Source organism: Pelodiscus sinensis, chromosome 3, assembly GCF_052426305.1.
Source record: "Pelodiscus sinensis isolate ZL-2025 chromosome 3, ASM5242630v1, whole genome shotgun sequence".
Lineage (NCBI taxonomy): Eukaryota > Metazoa > Chordata > Testudines > Trionychidae > Pelodiscus > Pelodiscus sinensis.
In genome coordinates, this window is record NC_143054.1 from 45,541,885 (window position 1) to 45,561,889 (window position 20,005).

General features: G+C 37.3%; 1 protein-coding gene across 1 annotated transcript in view; it reads right to left on the reverse strand.

The window, feature by feature from the left end:
• COL21A1 (collagen type XXI alpha 1 chain) overlaps positions 1-20,005 on the reverse strand; it is a 188,020-nt gene that overhangs the window by 60,251 nt on the left and 107,764 nt on the right. The window contains exons 13-17 of the mRNA XM_075923637.2: positions 17,719-17,772; positions 16,421-16,474; positions 15,787-15,840; positions 15,653-15,706; positions 10,632-10,685 (exon numbers count right to left, since the gene is read on the reverse strand). Coding sequence (XP_075779752.2) covers positions 10,632-10,685; positions 15,653-15,706; positions 15,787-15,840; positions 16,421-16,474; positions 17,719-17,772 — 270 coding nt within the window. The remainder of the gene's footprint in view (positions 1-10,631; positions 10,686-15,652; positions 15,707-15,786; positions 15,841-16,420; positions 16,475-17,718; positions 17,773-20,005) is intronic.

Genomic DNA, 20,005 nt, shown 5'->3' on the forward strand with positions numbered 1-20,005 from the left:
GATGGCATCGTGGACTTAGCCCCCAATTCTTCTGTAGAGATTTTGGTTATAGCTAGCCTTCAGTGGGGAAGTCTCCATTGAATTAAATGGCTCCATCTTCCTAAACCAAGAGCAAGAACCCTATTCCCTGGCACAAAAAGCATATGGGGGGATGGGGAGTACATGGTTCCTCTGATCCTCCAATGGCAAGCAGAAACTCATATCAGGCAGCTGTAACTAGCATTTTGACAAACCAACCATCACTACAATCCAGCAATCCAGTACAACGAGCAAAGAACGGATGCAGTGGGGAAGCCGCCCCCTCCAATTCATGCTACTTTGTATGTCTATGACATTACAACCACTGCTTTAGAAGACAATTGCATAATCTGATGGCTCTCTCTAATGTACATGCATTTTTTAAATGTACTTTTCCTCCAGTTACGTGACCCTGCACATATATGTTCAGGCACAAGACAGAGATTTATTTAAAGGTTTGATTGTGTCTGAGAGATGCAGCATAGGACTGCACCTTTCTAAGGGAAGCACAGGGAGGTATGCTGCTCCAGAAAGGCAAAGTACCTCTGAACGTGCCAGATATGCAGAGGCTGTGCACCTACCGCTATTCCCTTTTTACAGGGTATAGCTGTGTGGGCCAGGGAGCACTGCCTGGACACTGTTCATCCAAAGTAACATATGGGAAGAACAGGACCAAAAGTTCTATTCAGCATGTGCCAAGAAGAGAAAGGTGGTTCTTGATGTGCATCCACTAGAGATGTTAAAAAGCGGGTAATAGGGTAACCATGTAATCCTAAAAATTTCAGTAGTTATATGGTTACACACACACCCAGCTAGCTCCCAAGAAGCTGGTGCACACCCGGAGCCAGATTTTAAGCTGGTTGCTGTCCTGTGCTGCTGTCTTGGATTCAGGAGAGCCAAAGCACATCAGGAGCCAGGCTTATTGGTTAACTGCGTAAACAGTTATCTTATTATACCCCTAGCTTCCACCAACTCCACAGTACATGCCTATGCTAAATTTAGTCCTAAATTGAAACAAACAGCTCAATAATAGCAATTCATTAATAAGGAATAAAAATGTTAAAGATCCTCATCAGTCCCTGATTTCTTCTCTTCCTGATTTGTAATTCTATTCCTTTCTCTTTTGCTCTCTCTCTCTGATTTCTTACTTATATTTGTATTGTACCTCGCTTATGCATAGATTTCTTATCTTCCTGGAAAACACCATGAATCTCAATCATATCCAATTAATAATAAAAATAGTCTTATAGCTGCATGACCATTTGCAGATTTGAATACAAATAAGAAAATACTTTGCCTGCCTCTTTGAAAATCTGGTGTTGCAGGTTCACAACTTTACACACACAAATCACTTGTATGGCACAGTGTTGGTGCCTATTTACACCCGAAAACAAATGGGACCTTTGATGTACAGAAAACCAACTTCTGTATGCTTTATGTACATTTCACTGTATGTACATAAAAGTAAAAGTATTTGAAAATTATGCTAAACTATATTATACACTAAACTAGAAGTTATGTTTTTAAAAGTCGGTTTTTGAAGTGTTAGCCTGTGATGGAACAAAATTATCAGTGAAATAACTGAAAAAAGATCAGCTTTATTATCAAACATAGTTCACAGAGCTGGAAGAAAACAAAATACAGTTACAGAATTAATATATATGTGTATTTGTAAAATCATTTATGGATAGAAAAAATAATTAATTTTCTGATAAATATTTCAAGAACTTGTCATCACTTTACAGTACAATGAAAGGAAATACCAAAGCATCCAGACCCATCTTGATCTTCTAGGGTTCATCCTCTAACCCATAACAAAAAGACAAGGTTATAATTAGCACAGTATTTGCCAGTTAGAGCACATTAATTCACAAGATATTAGATGCACCTGTACACATGACTATAGAAATAAAAAATGTGCCTTAGTATAGTGTTTCTCAACCAGTGGTACGAGTACCCTTAGGGGTACTCAAGAGAAATCTGGGAGGTACATCAACACAACTGAAATTTGGAGAAAATTGAATTTTTGTTTTAAGTTTTAAAGCGTTATATTATTTTTGTACTTTTTACACCCAAAAATGTCATTGCCTGCCCGGCTACAAGTAAGTTGTTTAAACAAACGTGTTGCAATGGTAGAAAAAAATGTTTTGTGTCTGAAAACTGTGGATACTGGGGGTACTTGTAATTTTTTTAAAGGGGTACTTTATTAAAAAAGGTTGAGAACACTGCCTTAGTATATACCACTCTTCTATCCAGAATTGCTATTAATTTTTTATGTGCATAGTTGCTGTGCAGCCCAGAAATGGCTGCATTATAGTGATAAATGAATTCTTAGGTTATCTACTTTATATCGAGATTATGAATTTATTGAGTGTACTGGAATCTTTGAAAGAGAATATTATTATTTATTATTATTATTATTTATTGTATCCCCCAGAACAGGCTAAAACAGAAGTACACTGTATTTGAAACATTGTTGCCAACAGAAACTTGGTTTACACAAATGAAAGAGAGGGTTTGACTTGCTGCAAAATAATTGAATATACAACATAGATTTCTTGAATCTCATGCTCCCAAAGCTCCTCAGCCTCAATCCAGACACGTGACTATTTAATCCAGCAGCTATACATTTATGTGCTGCTAGTTGTGACACTGGCAGACCATTTGTGTATTTCTGGTGCAAAGCATAAAGTTTGTGTTGTTGAACATACTGAATCCATTTTGTTTGGCAAACCATTTCTAACACAGCAGAGGTTATAGCAAAGTAAAGTTGCTATATTATTCATGCACTATAGTGAGACAACATGGCGGAGGAGAGAGACTGCCTCACCTAATGTTAGCCTCCATGATCCCACCATGAATTAATGCTGTTAAAGGAAGATGACACAGTTGACTGATAAGTTACAAAGAGATAGCGGGACCAAATAAAGCAACCTACTACTCCATACTAATTTTATCTCCAATAAGCTAGAACATGGAGCATTGTAACTGTATCATCTCTGTTCATGGCTCTGTATGAGTCCCAAATGAACAGGAGAGACCCAAGGACTGAGCCTTACTACATGCTACATTTTTAAATCATAATTTCATTAAGAAGGAGTTGTTTGGATTTGCATATGTGTTAGCAGAATATTTTAGTAGCAAATACACCCAATATTTGAGCAACATTCACTTACCTCCATAACTCATGTGGCCTTTTTCAGGCAGAGTCCTCATTGGTCAATCCAAAGCTGGCCTGGAAGCATCAAGAGCTTCCTCTCAGATCTCAAGAATGCTGCTGCTTCATTGCTTTCTGACACGTAATGAATTTAAGTTGAAATAAGGTACATTATGAGGCCAAAACTTTCTGATGGTATTGCCATGTGACTAGGCTTATGGAATGCTTTGGTGGCCAGAAGTTTTGGTCAAATCCCCAGATAGTTCATGCTGACAGCTATACGCTGATGTGCTACTACTTGTGACACTGGTAGACAGTTTTTGCTTTTCTGGTATAGGCATAATATTTGTGTTGAGGAATATATGGAATCCATTTTGTTTAGCAAACCATTTCTAACTCAGGAGTTGTTTTTAACTGATGGACCAGTTCCCTTCAGACAGGCGAGGGGCGGGGGTGGGGGGGCATACAGTATGTCTATGGTGTACAGGAAAGGCTGCCATTACCATAAAACAAAATTTTGTAACAATGTCTGCGGACTCCTGAAGGTTTTCAGATTATATGTAAGGTTTCAGAAAAAGGAATTCAAACAATTTTAATGATCCTCAAATTTAAAAAAAGGTTGAAAAACCACATAAGCCACCACATCAGAGGCTCATACAACTGCACATCCACCAATGTGATCTATGCCATCAAGTACCAGCAGTGCCCCTCTGCTTTGTATACTGGCCAAACTGGGCAGTCTTTATGACCAAGGATTAATGAATAAAAATGAGATATTCAAAATGGTAACACATAGAAGAAACCTGTTGGGGAACATTCTAACTTGCCTGGACACTCACTAATGAATCTAAAAGTGATTATATTATAAAGCAATTTAAAAAACCAGCTGAAGAGAGAATCTGAAGAACTTTTTTTCATTTACTAGTATGGTACCTGTAATCAAGGTTTAAACAAAAACCTGACCTAGATGAGCCACTACATTACATACCCTAATGACATATAAAAGCTAAGTACCAGGTACTCAAAGATCACTATATTAGCCTAATTTAGCATGGACACTCTAATTGACAATATTTTTTTCCTATTTTTTCCTTCCCTTTCCCTCCCCATCCCATCTCTTCCTCTGCTATTTATTTGTACCCTGAACAATTACTCCATTCATCTGAAGAAGTGGGTTGTGCCCATGAAAGCTCATGATACTGCCTACATTTTTTGTTAGTCTCTGAGGTGCTGGAGGACTATTTGTAGTTTTTTACGCCATGTTAGTTACAAACTAACATGGCTACCCCTCTGCTACTGTAACATAGATTTAAACATTTCTGGCAGATTGGCAAACTGAGATTATTAATGAATAAATTGCAATGTATGAATAATAGCTGTTTCTACACAATTAGTTTAATTGGCAGATGTCAAACTTTGTTTATTCAAAATATGAACATTGATTTTCCTGGCACAAAAATGGTGGATCTCAGCACAGTACAACACAAGATGAATAGCAGTGTAAGTGCATTCAAGTGTGTCCAACCATAGGAACAGTTTGGACTTCTTGGTTGGGATTTTCTAAACTGCTCAATATTGATCTAATTTTGTTCCTACTGAAATTAATTAGAGCAAATTTAGTCCAAGCCTGAGCATTTTCACAAGTCAAATACCACAGATAGAACATTACTCTGTGGATTTTATTCTTCTCATTTACAGTACGCTGATTTTGTACCAGTGTAACTATATGACTTGATTTAGTGTTGCAAAGGGGAAAATAAAGAATGTTTAAATACACCTTGATCCAGTGGAGGGCAATAATTTTTGAGGGGAGGAGGGCACTTCAAGCATTTGGAAAGTGGTAAAGGGCCACAGCTTTCTATGGAGGAAATGCAGGGTCTGGGAGTGACAACAGACTTCATCACTTTCTACATTCACACCTTTTATATTCTCAATTCGCTGCCTTTATAATCACTACCAAGATCCTCTCACATCTGGGCTTCATCTCTAAGTCTTTCCCACCCTCCATATAACATAATTTGCCTCTCAGGCCCTCATTAACTTTGCAGAGTCATGCTGGGGTGGGTTCAAAGTCTGTATCAGAGCAGTGACTAGAACTTATGAATTTTTTGCATCCCCTCCTACATTCTGATTAGTAGTCTTTTTCTAAGACTGTTTGTAAGTCAGCTTAATATTTACAACACATAAAAAAGCCTCAAATTAGCATATTCATCCTTACAACATAATCTGAATTTGTTCAAACAAATTTACAGTTAATAAGAGATACATTTTAGTTAAATTCTTACAGAAAAAATTGCAGAAAGAGACATAGATATAGATATAGATATAGATATAGATATAGATATAGATATAGATATAGATATAGATATAGATATAGATATAGATATAGATATAGATATAGATACACACACACACACAGAAAGAGAGAGAGCTAGGTAGTGTTGTGGCTAAAATGCACTAGAAGAGTATCTCTCTGATCAAGAACTTGCCAGATGTTTTTCTTCTACCTCTACTTTAAAAAAATGCATCCCTATATATATCCTATATATATAAAAGCAGCCACATTAGAAAGTGGCCAGCTGTTTAAATTAGTCAATCAAAATATAATTTCGGATAAATGGGGTCTTGATCACCGCTGTGTTTTAGGCAATGATAACATCTTCACTGACTTCAGAGGAGCAGGATCATACCTTTACTTTTCACTCTGTTTAAATTCATGGATGCCAAGCCCAGAAGGGACCATTGTGATCTAGCTTTCTCTGTAACGAAGACCAGAGAACTTTCCCACAATTATTCTGAGAGCACAAAAAAACAACACGTTAGAACTCTTAAGTAGATTATTCATGGATGATGCTGTCCGGATATTTTTAGCACTGCTTTGGGCCTGGCATATGTAGTGCTGCCTCTAGTATGATGCCTAAGTAGTGGCAGTATTTAGAAATCATCCTACAAGTCACGTATCTCTTTCATGCACAAACACAAACTCAGTTGAAAACATTCAATAACTGGTAGAGGGTGTGCTAATATTTGGGTCTCTATGCAGCATCTCGGATATGTTTTTTTCCCCTTTTATACTATGATAGCAATAACACAAAGAACTCAAATTCTAGTTAATCTGGCTGTTGAATCTGTTGTCTTGTTTTAGTGAATGACATCTGATAACTGTATTAGGTATGATAATTTTGTGACCATTTTCAATCATTCTGCAGAAGTATCCTACAAGAATCCTACTAAGTTAAGCAGCACTATTTTTGCTTGAAAAGTCTCTCTCTATATATATGGAATTCTGTGTACCACAGGAAGTAATATCTTAATCAGAAAGTAGAAGTCAAATTTCTAGGAACTAACAAATAGATCATTCAAGAAGGAAACTCCACTTTCATATCTTGAAATTGATATGCTAATCAACTTCACAGAGAAAAATCAGGCAAAAAGTAGAAAAACTCTGACCTCAGGCAGGGTAATTACATGATGGAGCTTTATACAGTGAATACTTTGGTGTTTCTACCTCCTCACCACCTTCCAAACAAAACAGTTTCCCCTTATCATGTTCCCACATTCAGATATCACTGTCTTTTCCATGCCTCTCAAGTTCCCTTACTATATCGGGATTCTTCTCTGTAGGGAACTTGTGTTTTGGCCATCAAGGCATCTTCCATAGACTGCATTGGAAGGCATGGAGTCTCAGAGCATGGAGCCTTTTTTTCCTACGGTGTAACACCTTCCCCACCCACGCTACCACCTTGAAATATAGTTCTATAATCAGCCTCAGAGCTTGCTTATGTCTAATTTGCCCCAAAGATATTTGCTTTTGAAGGCAGAGCTTAAGTAAAATCTGCTTCCTTTATATGCCCATTAAAGAAAAAGCATTAGCAGTTCACATCATAGGTATACTGTGGCCATTACAAAATTCCTTTCTCTCAGGTCATTTGACAGGGAACACTAAACAAAAAAAGAAAGTTTACAATTTTGAACTGTAGAAAATAAAGACTGATATTTTCAGAAGTCGTGTTATTATATGTCACTTCCAGTTCTGGCCAACACACATATCAGCAGACATTTTAAACAAATCTGAGCACATATTCAAAATGAGAATAAATTCTGCAGATATTAGTTCATAGTTATACAAATTACTTAGACTTCAGTTGCAACCCCTTTGTGCTTAATTTATGTTAACCAATTTGCTAATAGAAATTCTTGATGAATGTTCAGAGACTACTGAAGAAGCAAATTTGAAAATTCATAAGATTTTTTTTTCAGTAGGTACCTGATTCTAACAGCTACATGTGTCTATTCTGGAAAACCAAAACAGCTCAAATGTTACATATTGAATAGTAATTGTTCAACAAAATTATGTGGTGAATAACTTCTAATACTAAATAATCTTGAGAAAGTTGCATACCACTTTTGGATAATTCACAATCAGAAAAAAAATTAAATTTACTGAATATATAAATTGTTACAAATTTATATAATTTATATAATGCTCTAAAGCTGAATGTAACTTGTGGATAAAGGAGTCAGATTGTGGAAACAAACTTTCAAGTGCACATAGTTATGGTGATAGTTTCTCTTAGATAAAACAACACTAGCATAAAAAGGATCTTTTACAGTTCTGATATAATTTCATTGGAAAGCATTTGTCCAACAACACTCTGCTTCTATCTGGTATAGTAATTAGTTACTCAGAAGAGACAGTGACAATGCAATTAGAAGAAAATCTGACAAAGCTAAAGAAGCAAATCTATACAGTGCTCTTTCCGACAAAGACCTTATCTAAATAATACATGTTCTGGGTTATTCTGCTAAACTGGAGGAAGTGTTATTGAGTTATAACATCAATTTTATTCTGATTATGGTGAATGTGGAGTAGAAAGGGATAATTTGACATTGTGGGACACCAAATTATTGTATTTTTAAATTATTTAAAATATTTAGCTTAGAATGACTGCACAAGGGTCAGTTATAACCACAGCTGGCTGGAATCAATGGGTGCAGAATGAGCAGAATAGCAGATGGAACCATTACTTTGGCTTTCTGACCTGAAGAGCCCAGGAGGCATTGTGCCTCTCTGAGGCACCCATTTCTGCAGGCTGCATGCACAATGCTTGATTGTCCCCAAGACATCATTACAAAACATGACAAACCACTGTTACAGCTTGAACCTCCTTAAACTGGGACTCTCTGGACTGGCAACTGTTCCAGGACCAGAGAGTCTCAGTGGAGAGCTGGAAGCAGGGCTGCATGTTAGGGCCAGGAAGCCTGACACATGGCAGCAGGGCTGCCTAGTGAGGCCGGGAAGCCCTATGTACAGTAGCGGCACAACCCAGATGGGCTGCCAAGCAAGACCGGGAAACCTGGTGTGGCTGACAGCGTGTGGGCGCTGGCGGCAGTGGGGGGAGCTGGTCAGGAGGCTGGCAGCTGGGCCAGGGCTGGAGAGGGGGGCTGGCTGCAAGGGGGCCAGAAATGACTTCCCCTGGTCTGACAAAATCCCTCATCTAGGACTGGTCAGGTTCCGAAGATGTCAGACCGGGAAGGTCCATCCTGTATCAGAACTGAAGTGTCAATAACCTGAACTTCTGGGGACATACTCTCTCATTCCCATCTCTCCTATTTCCCTGGGCATTCCCTAGCTGCTGGTGGCTGGTAGCACAAAGTCCCTGAGGGGGGTTTCTATTTTTTCTCCTTTGCTTTCCATAGCAACAGCCCAAAGAGACAGCTAGTCTGGCTCCTCTTTATTTCCAGCTTTTTTCGACCACCAGGCCGTGTTTTGCAATGATGAGACAAGATATCTGTAGAGGAAGCTGAAAGCATGGTAAACAGGAAGTGCCAGCTAGCTGCAAACTACCATTAAGTGATCTGCAGATTATGAGTAGTACGTAGACAATGTTTGAGAACCACTGCTGTACACAGTCAGATTGTATTCTACAAAAAAAAATTGTTAAAAAACCTACAACTTTAGAAACGTATGTAGTTCTACTTTTAATATCCTGAGAGGTGACTTATATTATATGGTATTGTAAACTGGAAGAAAATCACCAGCCAGGGAATGGAAATAAAGCTTCCAACCTCTGTCCTTTTAAGGTCCTTTCATTGGACTTACTATGACTTTATATTGTTTAGTGGAAAATAAGTAAGTCAACTAAAAAAAAAAATCTCAACACCACTGTACAGTTATTCCCCGAGGCTTTCTCAAGAGAAGGAAAACATCCTTCCTCATTTGTCCCATTTTTCCTTTCCTTCTATGCTACGCTGAGCAGCCTGTGATCAGATGGGACCAGTTCACAAGCTGCAGCAACTTTACCTCATCAGAGGTTCTGATTATAAGCAACCCATAGTCAGTGTTAGCTACAAATTATGATTTCCTGTGATTATAATGGCATTAATTGACAGTAAAAAGGCTTGTTATACTTGTTATATTATTTATTTGTTTAATAAATGTTGAGGAAAGTATTTTTGAGATAGGACTCACTAGAAATTTAAGATTTTAACTGTTTTATTTCCAAACATGTCTAATGTTTATTTGGAACTACCATATATATTTAATCATAAACCTAATTTTTTTGGTAAAAAATGACGCAGTAAGAGTGGGAGTCAGCTTATGAACGGATCATTGCGTTTTACCAATTTTTTTTAACTTGTGGGCATCAGCAAACTTCAGTTCTCATCCCAACAGGGCAAACAGCTGGCAGGCTTGGACTTTTTATGTATCTGGAGTGTTTGCAGTTATGGAGCCCCTCAGATCCCAGTGGCTGCTGTTCGCTGCTCCAGGTCAACCACAGTGGTAGAAAGTGGTAGCCAGCAAGTCTCTTGGCCTGCATTACTTCCCGCAGCCACCATTGGCTGGGAATGGTGAACAACAGCCAATGGGAGCTAAGAGGCTCCATGACTGCAGATGCTCCAGGTAAACAAAACATCCCGACATGCCAGCAGTTTATGCTGACTAGCTGGGACCAGAAGTTTGCAAACCACCAATACAGACTTGGTTTGAATCGGTCATTGTGATTTTTACAATTGTTTTTAACTAGGGGGGGCCTGGATTATGAACAAATGGGTTTATGATTGAGTATATATGGTCATTCAAAAACAGCTAGGCTTATCTCTACAACATGAATGTACTTTTATTTTAAAGTAATATATGCAATTATACCCATTTAAACAAAATGTTACCTAGAACATCAATTATGGCTCATTAGGCCTTTGTTCTGATTGTAACAGGAGTGTTGGCTTTGTGTGCAAAATTATTACAGTCTTCTCAATTATATCTACGTATACAGCAAGAGAGACTGCAGAGTCTTCAAATCAAATTTTATATGTATGAAGACTCTGCTGTCTATATAGTAAAGGTAAATCCTCCTACTCCTACTTCAGAACACATCAAACTATTCAACATAGGGATGGGTGACACATGCATTCACTAATAAAACATTCCCATTTCAGCAGTGTAAACACTTACAGGGTCTCCCTGGCGTCCTTCTGGTCCTGTAGCACCAAGCATCCCAACTTCTCCCTTTAAAATGAAGAGATTGTTAAATAGGATACTCAGCCAAGACCAAACAAACAAAAAACACAACACAACATTCTATGCAAAAAGAATAGTGAATTCAAATGGTGACACATTTTCAGAGGTAAAATAATGAGACACCTAGCAAAGTTCTTTTAGCATGTTACTTTTAACATCATTTATACACAGTCTCATCAGCACAAAAGGAAACATTTCAGCAGGAACTCAGCTAGCTTGACTTCTAGGAAAGGCCTGTTCATCCACCTCATCGTTCTAGGATGTTCACCATTTCGAAAAACCTCTAACAAACAAATGACTTTTAAAAATAAACTGGAAAAAAGAATAAATATCAATTCAGAATTTTATTCTTTACTTCATAAAATTCATGTACTTTAATCAACATATTTACTCTTAAAATATACAATCTGTCATTCAAACATGTAAACACATTGCCTAATAACAATAGAATAATATATATGTAGTTGTGTAAAACTATCCCCAATAGAAATACAGTTAATTTTCTGTGGGAAAAACACAACTCTAAAAAAAATCCCTGTTGTATCACATAACATATAAACATATGAAACTTTGTTAAAAATACTATCCCATAATTAGTTATATGCACATAGATACCAGAGTTCAGTCTGAAATGCTGTTTTTTAAATCCCCCAAAACTATTAAAATGGAATTTCTTTAATTGGAGAGACTTGTTTAGCAAGTGTAATCGTTAGCTGCTTGTTATAACATTTAGTGTGATGGCTGTTGAAACTCACATGCTCTGTTAATAAGAATGAGCTCTAAGGTGTTTTTTCCTTCAGCTGAGAAAGTGATCTCTGTTTACACTTAACATTAAAAAGTTGAAAAAGTATTTAACTAATAACTGTTGTACCGAAATTATTTTAAAAAGCTAATTTAAAGACCACTTCCCACAGTCAAAGCATTGAAAGATAAAATAATCGAAGGTCCTGCATATGAAGAGGACTCCAAATGATAATCCATAGACCAGAGCACTAGTACGGTGTTCCACTAAATTTGGTAAGGTTCCACCTAAGAACTGGAACTCAGAAGTGAATGGTTAGAGAGTAAGATCCAAAGCCAATGAAAGTTGTAAATATCAGCTTCCAGATTTTCTAAAGTCTCAAAAGACATAGATTTAACCAAGACCTAACCAAGAGCTACACAAATATAATAAAATTAAATTAAATTAAATTAAATTAAAAATCATGGAGAAATCAGGAAAGATCCAAGATCAGAAACTAAGGTAGATCCAGAAAAGTGGATTTTCATGACTTTGAAATAATTCATATAAAACAAAAAGCCCAAGAGTTCCATGAATTTGAAGGACACAGGATGATAATGACTGAGAAAATATGTGGCAGATGTGCAAGACAAACTGTAAGATGTTAAATAATATTGTTGCCCCTTGAGTTTAGGCATTTTGCTCAAATATGCATCTACAAGTAAAACGAAAGCATTAAAAACCTCAAATGTCAGACCTGGAGATTTGCTTTTCAGAAAAAGCAAGCTGCTGGCCTTGTCTTCTCTTAAACCAAAGACCTTGGTGCTTAAAAATGATTTAACAGGGCTTCAGCAAAGCCTATTTAAACTGCATGAAGCTCATCTTAAAAATCAAGGTCCAATGACAATTCCAGGAAACTCTTGAACACTTTTTTAAAAACGAATGTGTGGCCTATCCACATCAGCTAGCTGAATCACTTTGAGGAAGTGTCATGTGTTATTGTGCGGAATTGACAAGCCACACACATTACTTCACAGCAAATCTCACAAAGCCTCTGGAAACATTGTGATTTCCTCTGGAAGAACTGATCTATCTTCAGTTTTATACACAATTTCATGATGTTTGGTGCCTAATCTACAAAGTTATGAATCCTCATAGTTTACTAGGCAGAAACTACACTTTGAAACTACAGCCCTACCAAACAATGACCAAATAATAATTTGAATCTTGGTTCTAATTCAAAACATGCATATTTTTCCTCTCTAAAAACTCAGCAATAGAAAAAAAAAACAGTTCCAGAAATACAGGTACATGAATAAAACATTTATGCAAGTTAAGGTATATAATTGCTGTCAATTCAAATCACAAAACCTGGATATGAAGCAACAATTTATTTCACATTGTTTCCCAGAACAAATATGTTTAAGAAATTTTGTGAGAGAACAGAAAAGCTCCAACAGACAGCCAATTTTTAAATCCTCTGATTTTGATTACAACAGACCCAAAATGAAATATGATTTTATAGCAAACAGATGGTAAATGCAAGCTGATAAAATGTTTGAATGAAACAGAAATAAAAGACTTCAGTTAACTATTATAATCTGAAGCAATTAAGGTGCAAACTCTCTCTCACACTCAATAATAAATTAAACTTTGTGAATTATGGGAGTAAAGGAGACTTCCCAAATATAACTATTTCAAGAATATTTTACAAAACAAAATGAAAAAAAATGGTGACGTGGGCTTGTCATACACTTATTTTAGAATAGTTAAAGGAGGAAAGATCATCAATAAAATCTATTACAGTTTGGTTATATACATCCACGGTATTTATTGAATTATACAGGGTACTGTAAGAGTGAAGGTAGATTACATACTCTGAAAATTCGTGTTTTTCAAAAACATACATTTCTTGAACAAGCCATAAGCACATCTAAATCTGTTAGAAATTTTGTGAAAAACTCTGCTTCAAACAAAGAGCTTAACTGGAACCCAACCCATCTTATCAAGGAATGAGAAAACCAGGAATGAGAAAAAAATTGAGACTGAGTTTTATTTGGTTCTGATAAAATAAGAGTTCTGGAACGCTGCATCATTGATCTTTTTTCACTTAAGTAGTCCTAGAAGCAGGGCAACAGCTACTTTCCATATTGCAATATAGTATATAGACCACATTTTCAAATGGGGTTCCATAATCTGGTATGCATGCAGTTTGGCTATCAAATCACCCTCCCCTGATGCATTCATTCAAGTCAGAGTTCTGTCATTTCTCAGATATGGGTGAATAATCATGACTTTTATGCATCAAGGGATTTTCAGACCAAACTTGGGTGAATACAAAAATGCTAAAAACTAAACTGAATGGTAAATAAACACATTAAGTGCTTCAATACTCAAGAAATCCAAAATACTATCAGTTGCTGAAGCATGAAGTAATTTCTTAATAAACTATCAGCAGAATCTGTTCTAACTTCACCTACTTTGTTCTGCTAGTGTATTTCTGAAAGACAAATCAGAAAAAAGGACTAAACCAAATAAGGGTATTAGAGTTATGGCCCTAAAACTTGACAATTTGACCTATGATTAGGTCATCTTATAAGGTTATCTGAGTGTATTAATTATTCTCTTGTACTCCCTCCCTATAAAAGAAACACTTCAAACAGTGCAACTATTGAGGCTATCTAAATGAAAATATTTAATTATTAAAATGCAAGTTTCAAGTTTTCAAGGCCACCACTGTACATGTAATCTCCTTTCCAAATATGTTCTAAACACAGCCAGACCACCAATATTATTGTAGACGATCATTTAAATTCAATGAAATATTTATATTATATTATAAAACTAAAACTAAACTATTCACTGCCTGTAGTGTATGTGATACAAATGTCATTATTATATCAGAATAGTGATAGAAATGTAGCCGTGTTAGTCTGGGGTAGCTGAAGCAAAATGCACGACAATGTAGCACTTTAAAGACTAACAAGATGGTTTATTAGATGATGAGTTTTCGTGGGCCAGACCCACTTCCTCAGATCAAATAGTGGAAGAAAATAGTCACAACCATATATACCAAAGGATACAATTTAAAAAAATGAACACATATGAAAAGGACAAATCACATTTCAGAACAGGAGGGGGATGCAGTGAGGGGGGAAAGGAAGGAAGGTAAGTGTCTGTGAATTGATGATATTAGAGGTGGGGAGAGTGGGACGTCTGTGAGCTAATGGTATTAGAGGTGATAATTGGGGAAGCTATCTTGGTAATGGGTAAGATAGTTTGCGTATTTGTTCATTCCTTCCCGGAGAGTGTCGAATTTTAACATGCACTACTGAATGATGGAGATGGATTTCTTGGTGTTAAATTAATTAAACATGAGGCATATTGCAGGTTTAGGGCTAAATCCGCAATGTGGTAGGCCATTTCCCCCACCCCACCCCTTTCAATCATAAAAATCAGCTCCTTATCACTTACCTGTATAGAGGAAAAATCCCGTGAAGAATATAAATGTACAGTAGAGTCCCTATCAGCCGACCTAAACGGGACCGACAGGTGGTCAGATTACCAAAAATGTCAGATGATAGGGACTCTACTGTAGCCGGGGGCCGCTTTGTCCCCATCCCTGCCTGGCCCTGGCTCCTTCCCTCCCTGCAGCTCCCGGGAGCCCAGCCCCACTCTCTTCCCCGTCGCTCTCCTGGAGCCGCTTATGCCTGCAGCTCCCGGAGACGAAGCAGTGCCAGCAGGAGCAGCATCAGCGGCGCCAAGGCACAGGCCAGGAGAACGATCCCGCTCGCTGCCCTCTCACTCTCTTGGAGCCGCTGATGCCGCTCCTGCCGGTGCCGCTTTGTCGGATAAAGCGGAATGTCAGATTACCAAAGGTCGGATAATCCAGACTCTACTGCACATGCAATATTTTAAATTATTCTGAGTTAGAGGAACAAATATGGAACTGGGAAAAAATAAGATTAGTCATTAGCAGGCTTTGATAATGGCTAATAATGTACTCCCAAACTAGCTGTTTAGTAATCAGGCCATGATTCAAAGCCCACTGAAATCTCAATTGCTTTGGCTAACATCTTCCAGTAATATACAATTTTTATTTCACGGTATTGACCCCAAAACATATGCTAGAAATAATTAGACCAATAGTAATGTTATTTAAGGCTTTGGCAAGTTACTGACAATTTGAAAATAAAGCACCTAAAAGCAATTTATAGAAAGAATATGTAAATACCTTGAAACCAGGACTTCCAGGTAATCCATCCTTCCCATCTCTCCCAGGTTCCCCCTGTGGTAAAAGATGAAAAGACACTATTAGTTGTATTAACAAAGTATATTTAAAGACCAAATTGTCCTTCTAGAACTTACAGATCGTCCTGGCAATCCTGGAAAACCTGGATCACCTTTTTCCCCTTTAGCTCCCTAAAAAAATATAAGAAACAGGAAAAAAATAAAGGAAAATGATGTTTAAATAGTATCCCCAAACTCAGTTAAACATTTTCAGCATGATTAATCCAGAACTCTCACACTGATTTTGCCATCACTGCTATGAAATTTTGGAGTGGAATTTCCGACATGTAAAAGACTACTGACCCTATGCTGTAGTTTTTAACTCAGGCAAAAGTCCATTCTTATTACTGGATTGTAAAATGGGAAACAGAAATCAAACAACAATCCTGCTTCAAGTGGCTGAGAATTTAGACAAAGATCTAAAAAAAATTAAGATTGTAATTTAGAATGCTTTTGCTTGGTTTGGGCACATGTGTATGTGTGCAGTGAATGCATTATATTGACGAACTAGAATTTGTTAGATGGAAAGAGTTTTCAGGAGATATCTGAATGAAGAGATCATACTGGGGCAGCGATATCATTCACAGCATTAGATATGAATGGAAGTTTGCCTGAAAAACAACTGTAAACACTATGTAAATAAAAGTTTTTTTAAATGCACAAATCATAAAAATGCTGGCACTTCCCTTTATAATATTTAATTCATACTTGCCTTTTTTCCATAAATTCCAGGTGGTCCTGCATCTCCCTTAGGACCCATTTCACCCTATAACAAAATAAACATAGAGATTGTTTTTAAAATTTGATCTAATTATATACTGTTACAAATTATGATGTATTCCAAGTCACTGCTTGCTTAACAAATAGAGCTAGTCCAAAAGAGGGAATCCCATTTCATTAATTTTGTTGGAATTTTTAAGGAAAAGCTCCTTCTCATAGTGGATCAAACACCAAAAAAAACACCCCACATTTTCACAGAAAGGGGTTTTAAGAAAAATTCTATTTCAGGAGAACTGAAACATAACTTTTTTTGGCTTCCCAGTTGCCCTCGGGAAAGCTCTTGTCAGTTCCACAGTTCCACTCTTCCTTTCTGCCAACCACAAGTTCTAGAAGTCACAGAGGTAATATGTATCTCAGTTCCCTAGAGGTGGTGGGGGTAGCTTAGGAGGCAGAGTGCACCACGCTTTGCTGTGTTTTGGCAAAAGTATAGTAAAATCTGTACCAGATTCAGCAAAACATTCTGTTCTACCATAATGATATTATTTTCAGAACTAAGAAATACATAGTTCTGATATAAATTGGAATATGACTATCTGAACAACTGTCAGATAAAGAGTTCAGGATGATACTTAAGACCAAACTAAATGTGACTTCAGAGTGGTAAACTCCTGCAAATAAAGAGCACAACTGTTGATGATGGTGAGCATTTTCTGATGGGTACTAATGGCCTATGAAGTATTATGTTCTAGTACCTCTATGGAGATGTTCAAAACCACCTAGGGTTTAATGCCTGTGTTTCCAATGAGAGCTGCAGGGCATGGGGCACTTTTGAAAATCTGGTTTACTGATATCTTAAAAATGGAAGTTGAAAATATTTAAACAGTTAAAAATGTTCAACAGTTGTGTGTGCTGCATTATTTTAAAATCTGGCTTGCAAAATTTAGAACAGATATTTGGAAGAGCTTTAAGGAGTAAGATCAATTGTATAGTTGAATACACTAGCAAGGGATGTGGTAGAGAGTTCTTCATTGCAGAACATGTTAAATAAGATTTGCAAGGAAGTCTTTCAGAATACTGGGGGTAAAACTGAATGATTTGAGGATCTTAAGTATTGGCAGAAAAGAGGGTTCTAAATTTTACTAAAAATCAAAATTCAAAGCAATTCATATGCAACCTGATCCAATAGATCTATAGAAATTAAGTAACTAAAGTCACTTTTAAAAGCTCTGAAAAAGGTTACAGAATAATCCAAGTTGGATGGTTATATTACAAAATGCTTCTGATATCAACCTTTGATGCCGGCATCCCATGTAATCCCGGAAAACCAGGAAATCCACGCTCACCCTAAAACAAAAAATATATGAAAATATGTATATATAAAATAAAATGATATTTTTATAACCCAAGTTATAAACAAACCATGGAAAGACTTAAAATGAAACAGCCAGCTCCAAACCCACCTCAGTAAATGGAACAATTCCCACTGACTTTCAAAGGCTTTTCAGAAGACTCAATCTGAACAATATGACTGATGCTAATGTCAAGAGTAACAAGTAGCCCTGTGGCACCTTAAAAACTAACAAAATATATAATATTATGAGCTTTTGTGGGCAAAACCCACTTATCTGATTAAGTGGGCTTTGCCCACGAAAGCTCATGATACTATATTTCTCTGTTAGTCGCTAAGGTGCCACAGGATTACTCGTTGTTTTTAAAGTTACAGACTAACACGGCTACCCTTCTGAGAATGTCAAGAGTATTTGAATAGTGATAGAAATGTAGCCATGTTAGTCTGGTGCAGCTGAAACAGAATACAGGACTATGTAGCACTTTAAAGACTAACAAGATGGTTTATTAGATGATGAGTTTTCATGGGCCAGACCCACTTCCTCAGATCAAATAGTGGAAGAAAATAGTCACAACCATATATACCAAAGGATACAATTTAAAAAAATGAACACATATGAAAAGGACAAATCAAATTCCAGAACAGAAGGGGGATTCGGGGGGGGGGGGGGGTAGGTAAATGTCTGTGAGCTAATTGTATTAGAGGTGATAATTAGGGAAGCTATCTTTGTAATGGGTAAGATAGCTAGAGTCTTTGTTGAGACCCCCGCATAGAGTGTCGAATTTTAGCATGAATGACAGTTCAGAGGATTCCCTTTCAAGTGCAGATTTAAAATGCTTCTGAAGCATGATGCAGGTAATTAAGTCGTTAAGACAGTGTTCTTTCTGGTTGAAATGGCAAGAAACTGTTTTTTCTTTTTGATCCTGTCTGATATCTGTTTTGTGGGCATTGATCCTTTGGCGAAGTGTCTGAGACATTTGTCCAATGTACAAAGCAGACGGACACTTTCGGCACATGATAGCATAAATTATATTTCTGGATGCGCAGGAATATGTGTTCTTGATCTTATAACTCACTTGGTTAGGTCCAATAATGGTATCAGCAGAGTGAATATGTGGACAAAGCTGGCAACGGGGTTTTTTGCAAGGGAAGGTATCAGGGTTGGTACAACCACAGGACATACCACACTAATACCAAACACTAAAACTGACTGTTTCCAAAATCACTGGGATCATGGTTTCCATTGGATTTATATTTTTGAGCTCGCCATACAGAAAACCTTTCCATTTTGCAGAGAAGGCCCTGCTACTGGAAGCTTTACTACACTGCAGAAGAATTTCTTGCACTTATTTTGATCATCTCTCTTTTAGTGATGCTCATCCAGGTAGCACCCAGGAGATCAGATCTAGCGATAAGGTGCAGAATTAATATCTGACCCTGATTCTGAGCCAGTACATATGATCAAAAAGAAAAACAATTGAGAGATTGACTGGACAACTGGAATCAGTCTGCTTACTAAAACTGTCTCTGTCAATATGGCGCTATTATGATAATAGTACCCTTTCCCCTGGGAATCAGAGGGATTAGTGGGAAGGTGAAGAAGAAACTCAAGCCCACCAGAGAAAAGAATATCCAGCCAAGATCCTAGACTCATGCTGCCCCTGGAGCAATTGGTTCTGAATTTGGCATTCTTAGCTGTGATAAACAGCTCTAGTATATTAATTTAGCTGGAATGTATGGGCCAAAAGTATTAATGTAACCCAGTGACATTAAATGCTATTAAACAAGGTCCACAGTTTGTCTCATTTACCAGACTTATTGCTGATGACATCCAAACATATCCAGTGGAACAAGGCGAGGCAGCACTCAGTTGGCTGGTGTTTGGACAACTCTCATCTAAGCCATCAAATTAGCTTCTGTGTTGGCACAGTGAAGTACATTGTTGAAACTGAAGAACTTAATGTCTTCTTGGTCTCTTTTTAGACAGATAACCCAGCTGTCTATGATCTTCAGGCAGTACTGGTACCGCCCACGGAATATATGGAAGACAGGCTCCACTCAATGCTGGCAAGAACATATGCCTTGGTGATGGTGATGAATGAAATAGCTCCTCTATAAGTAATGCAAGGGTTCCAGTACTGATGGCATCTGCTACACAGCAGTCTGTTCCTTTTTTTGCTTTGCTTCAGTGACAGACAAGCTTTGGAGGATTTTTTTCTCTGCTGCCTC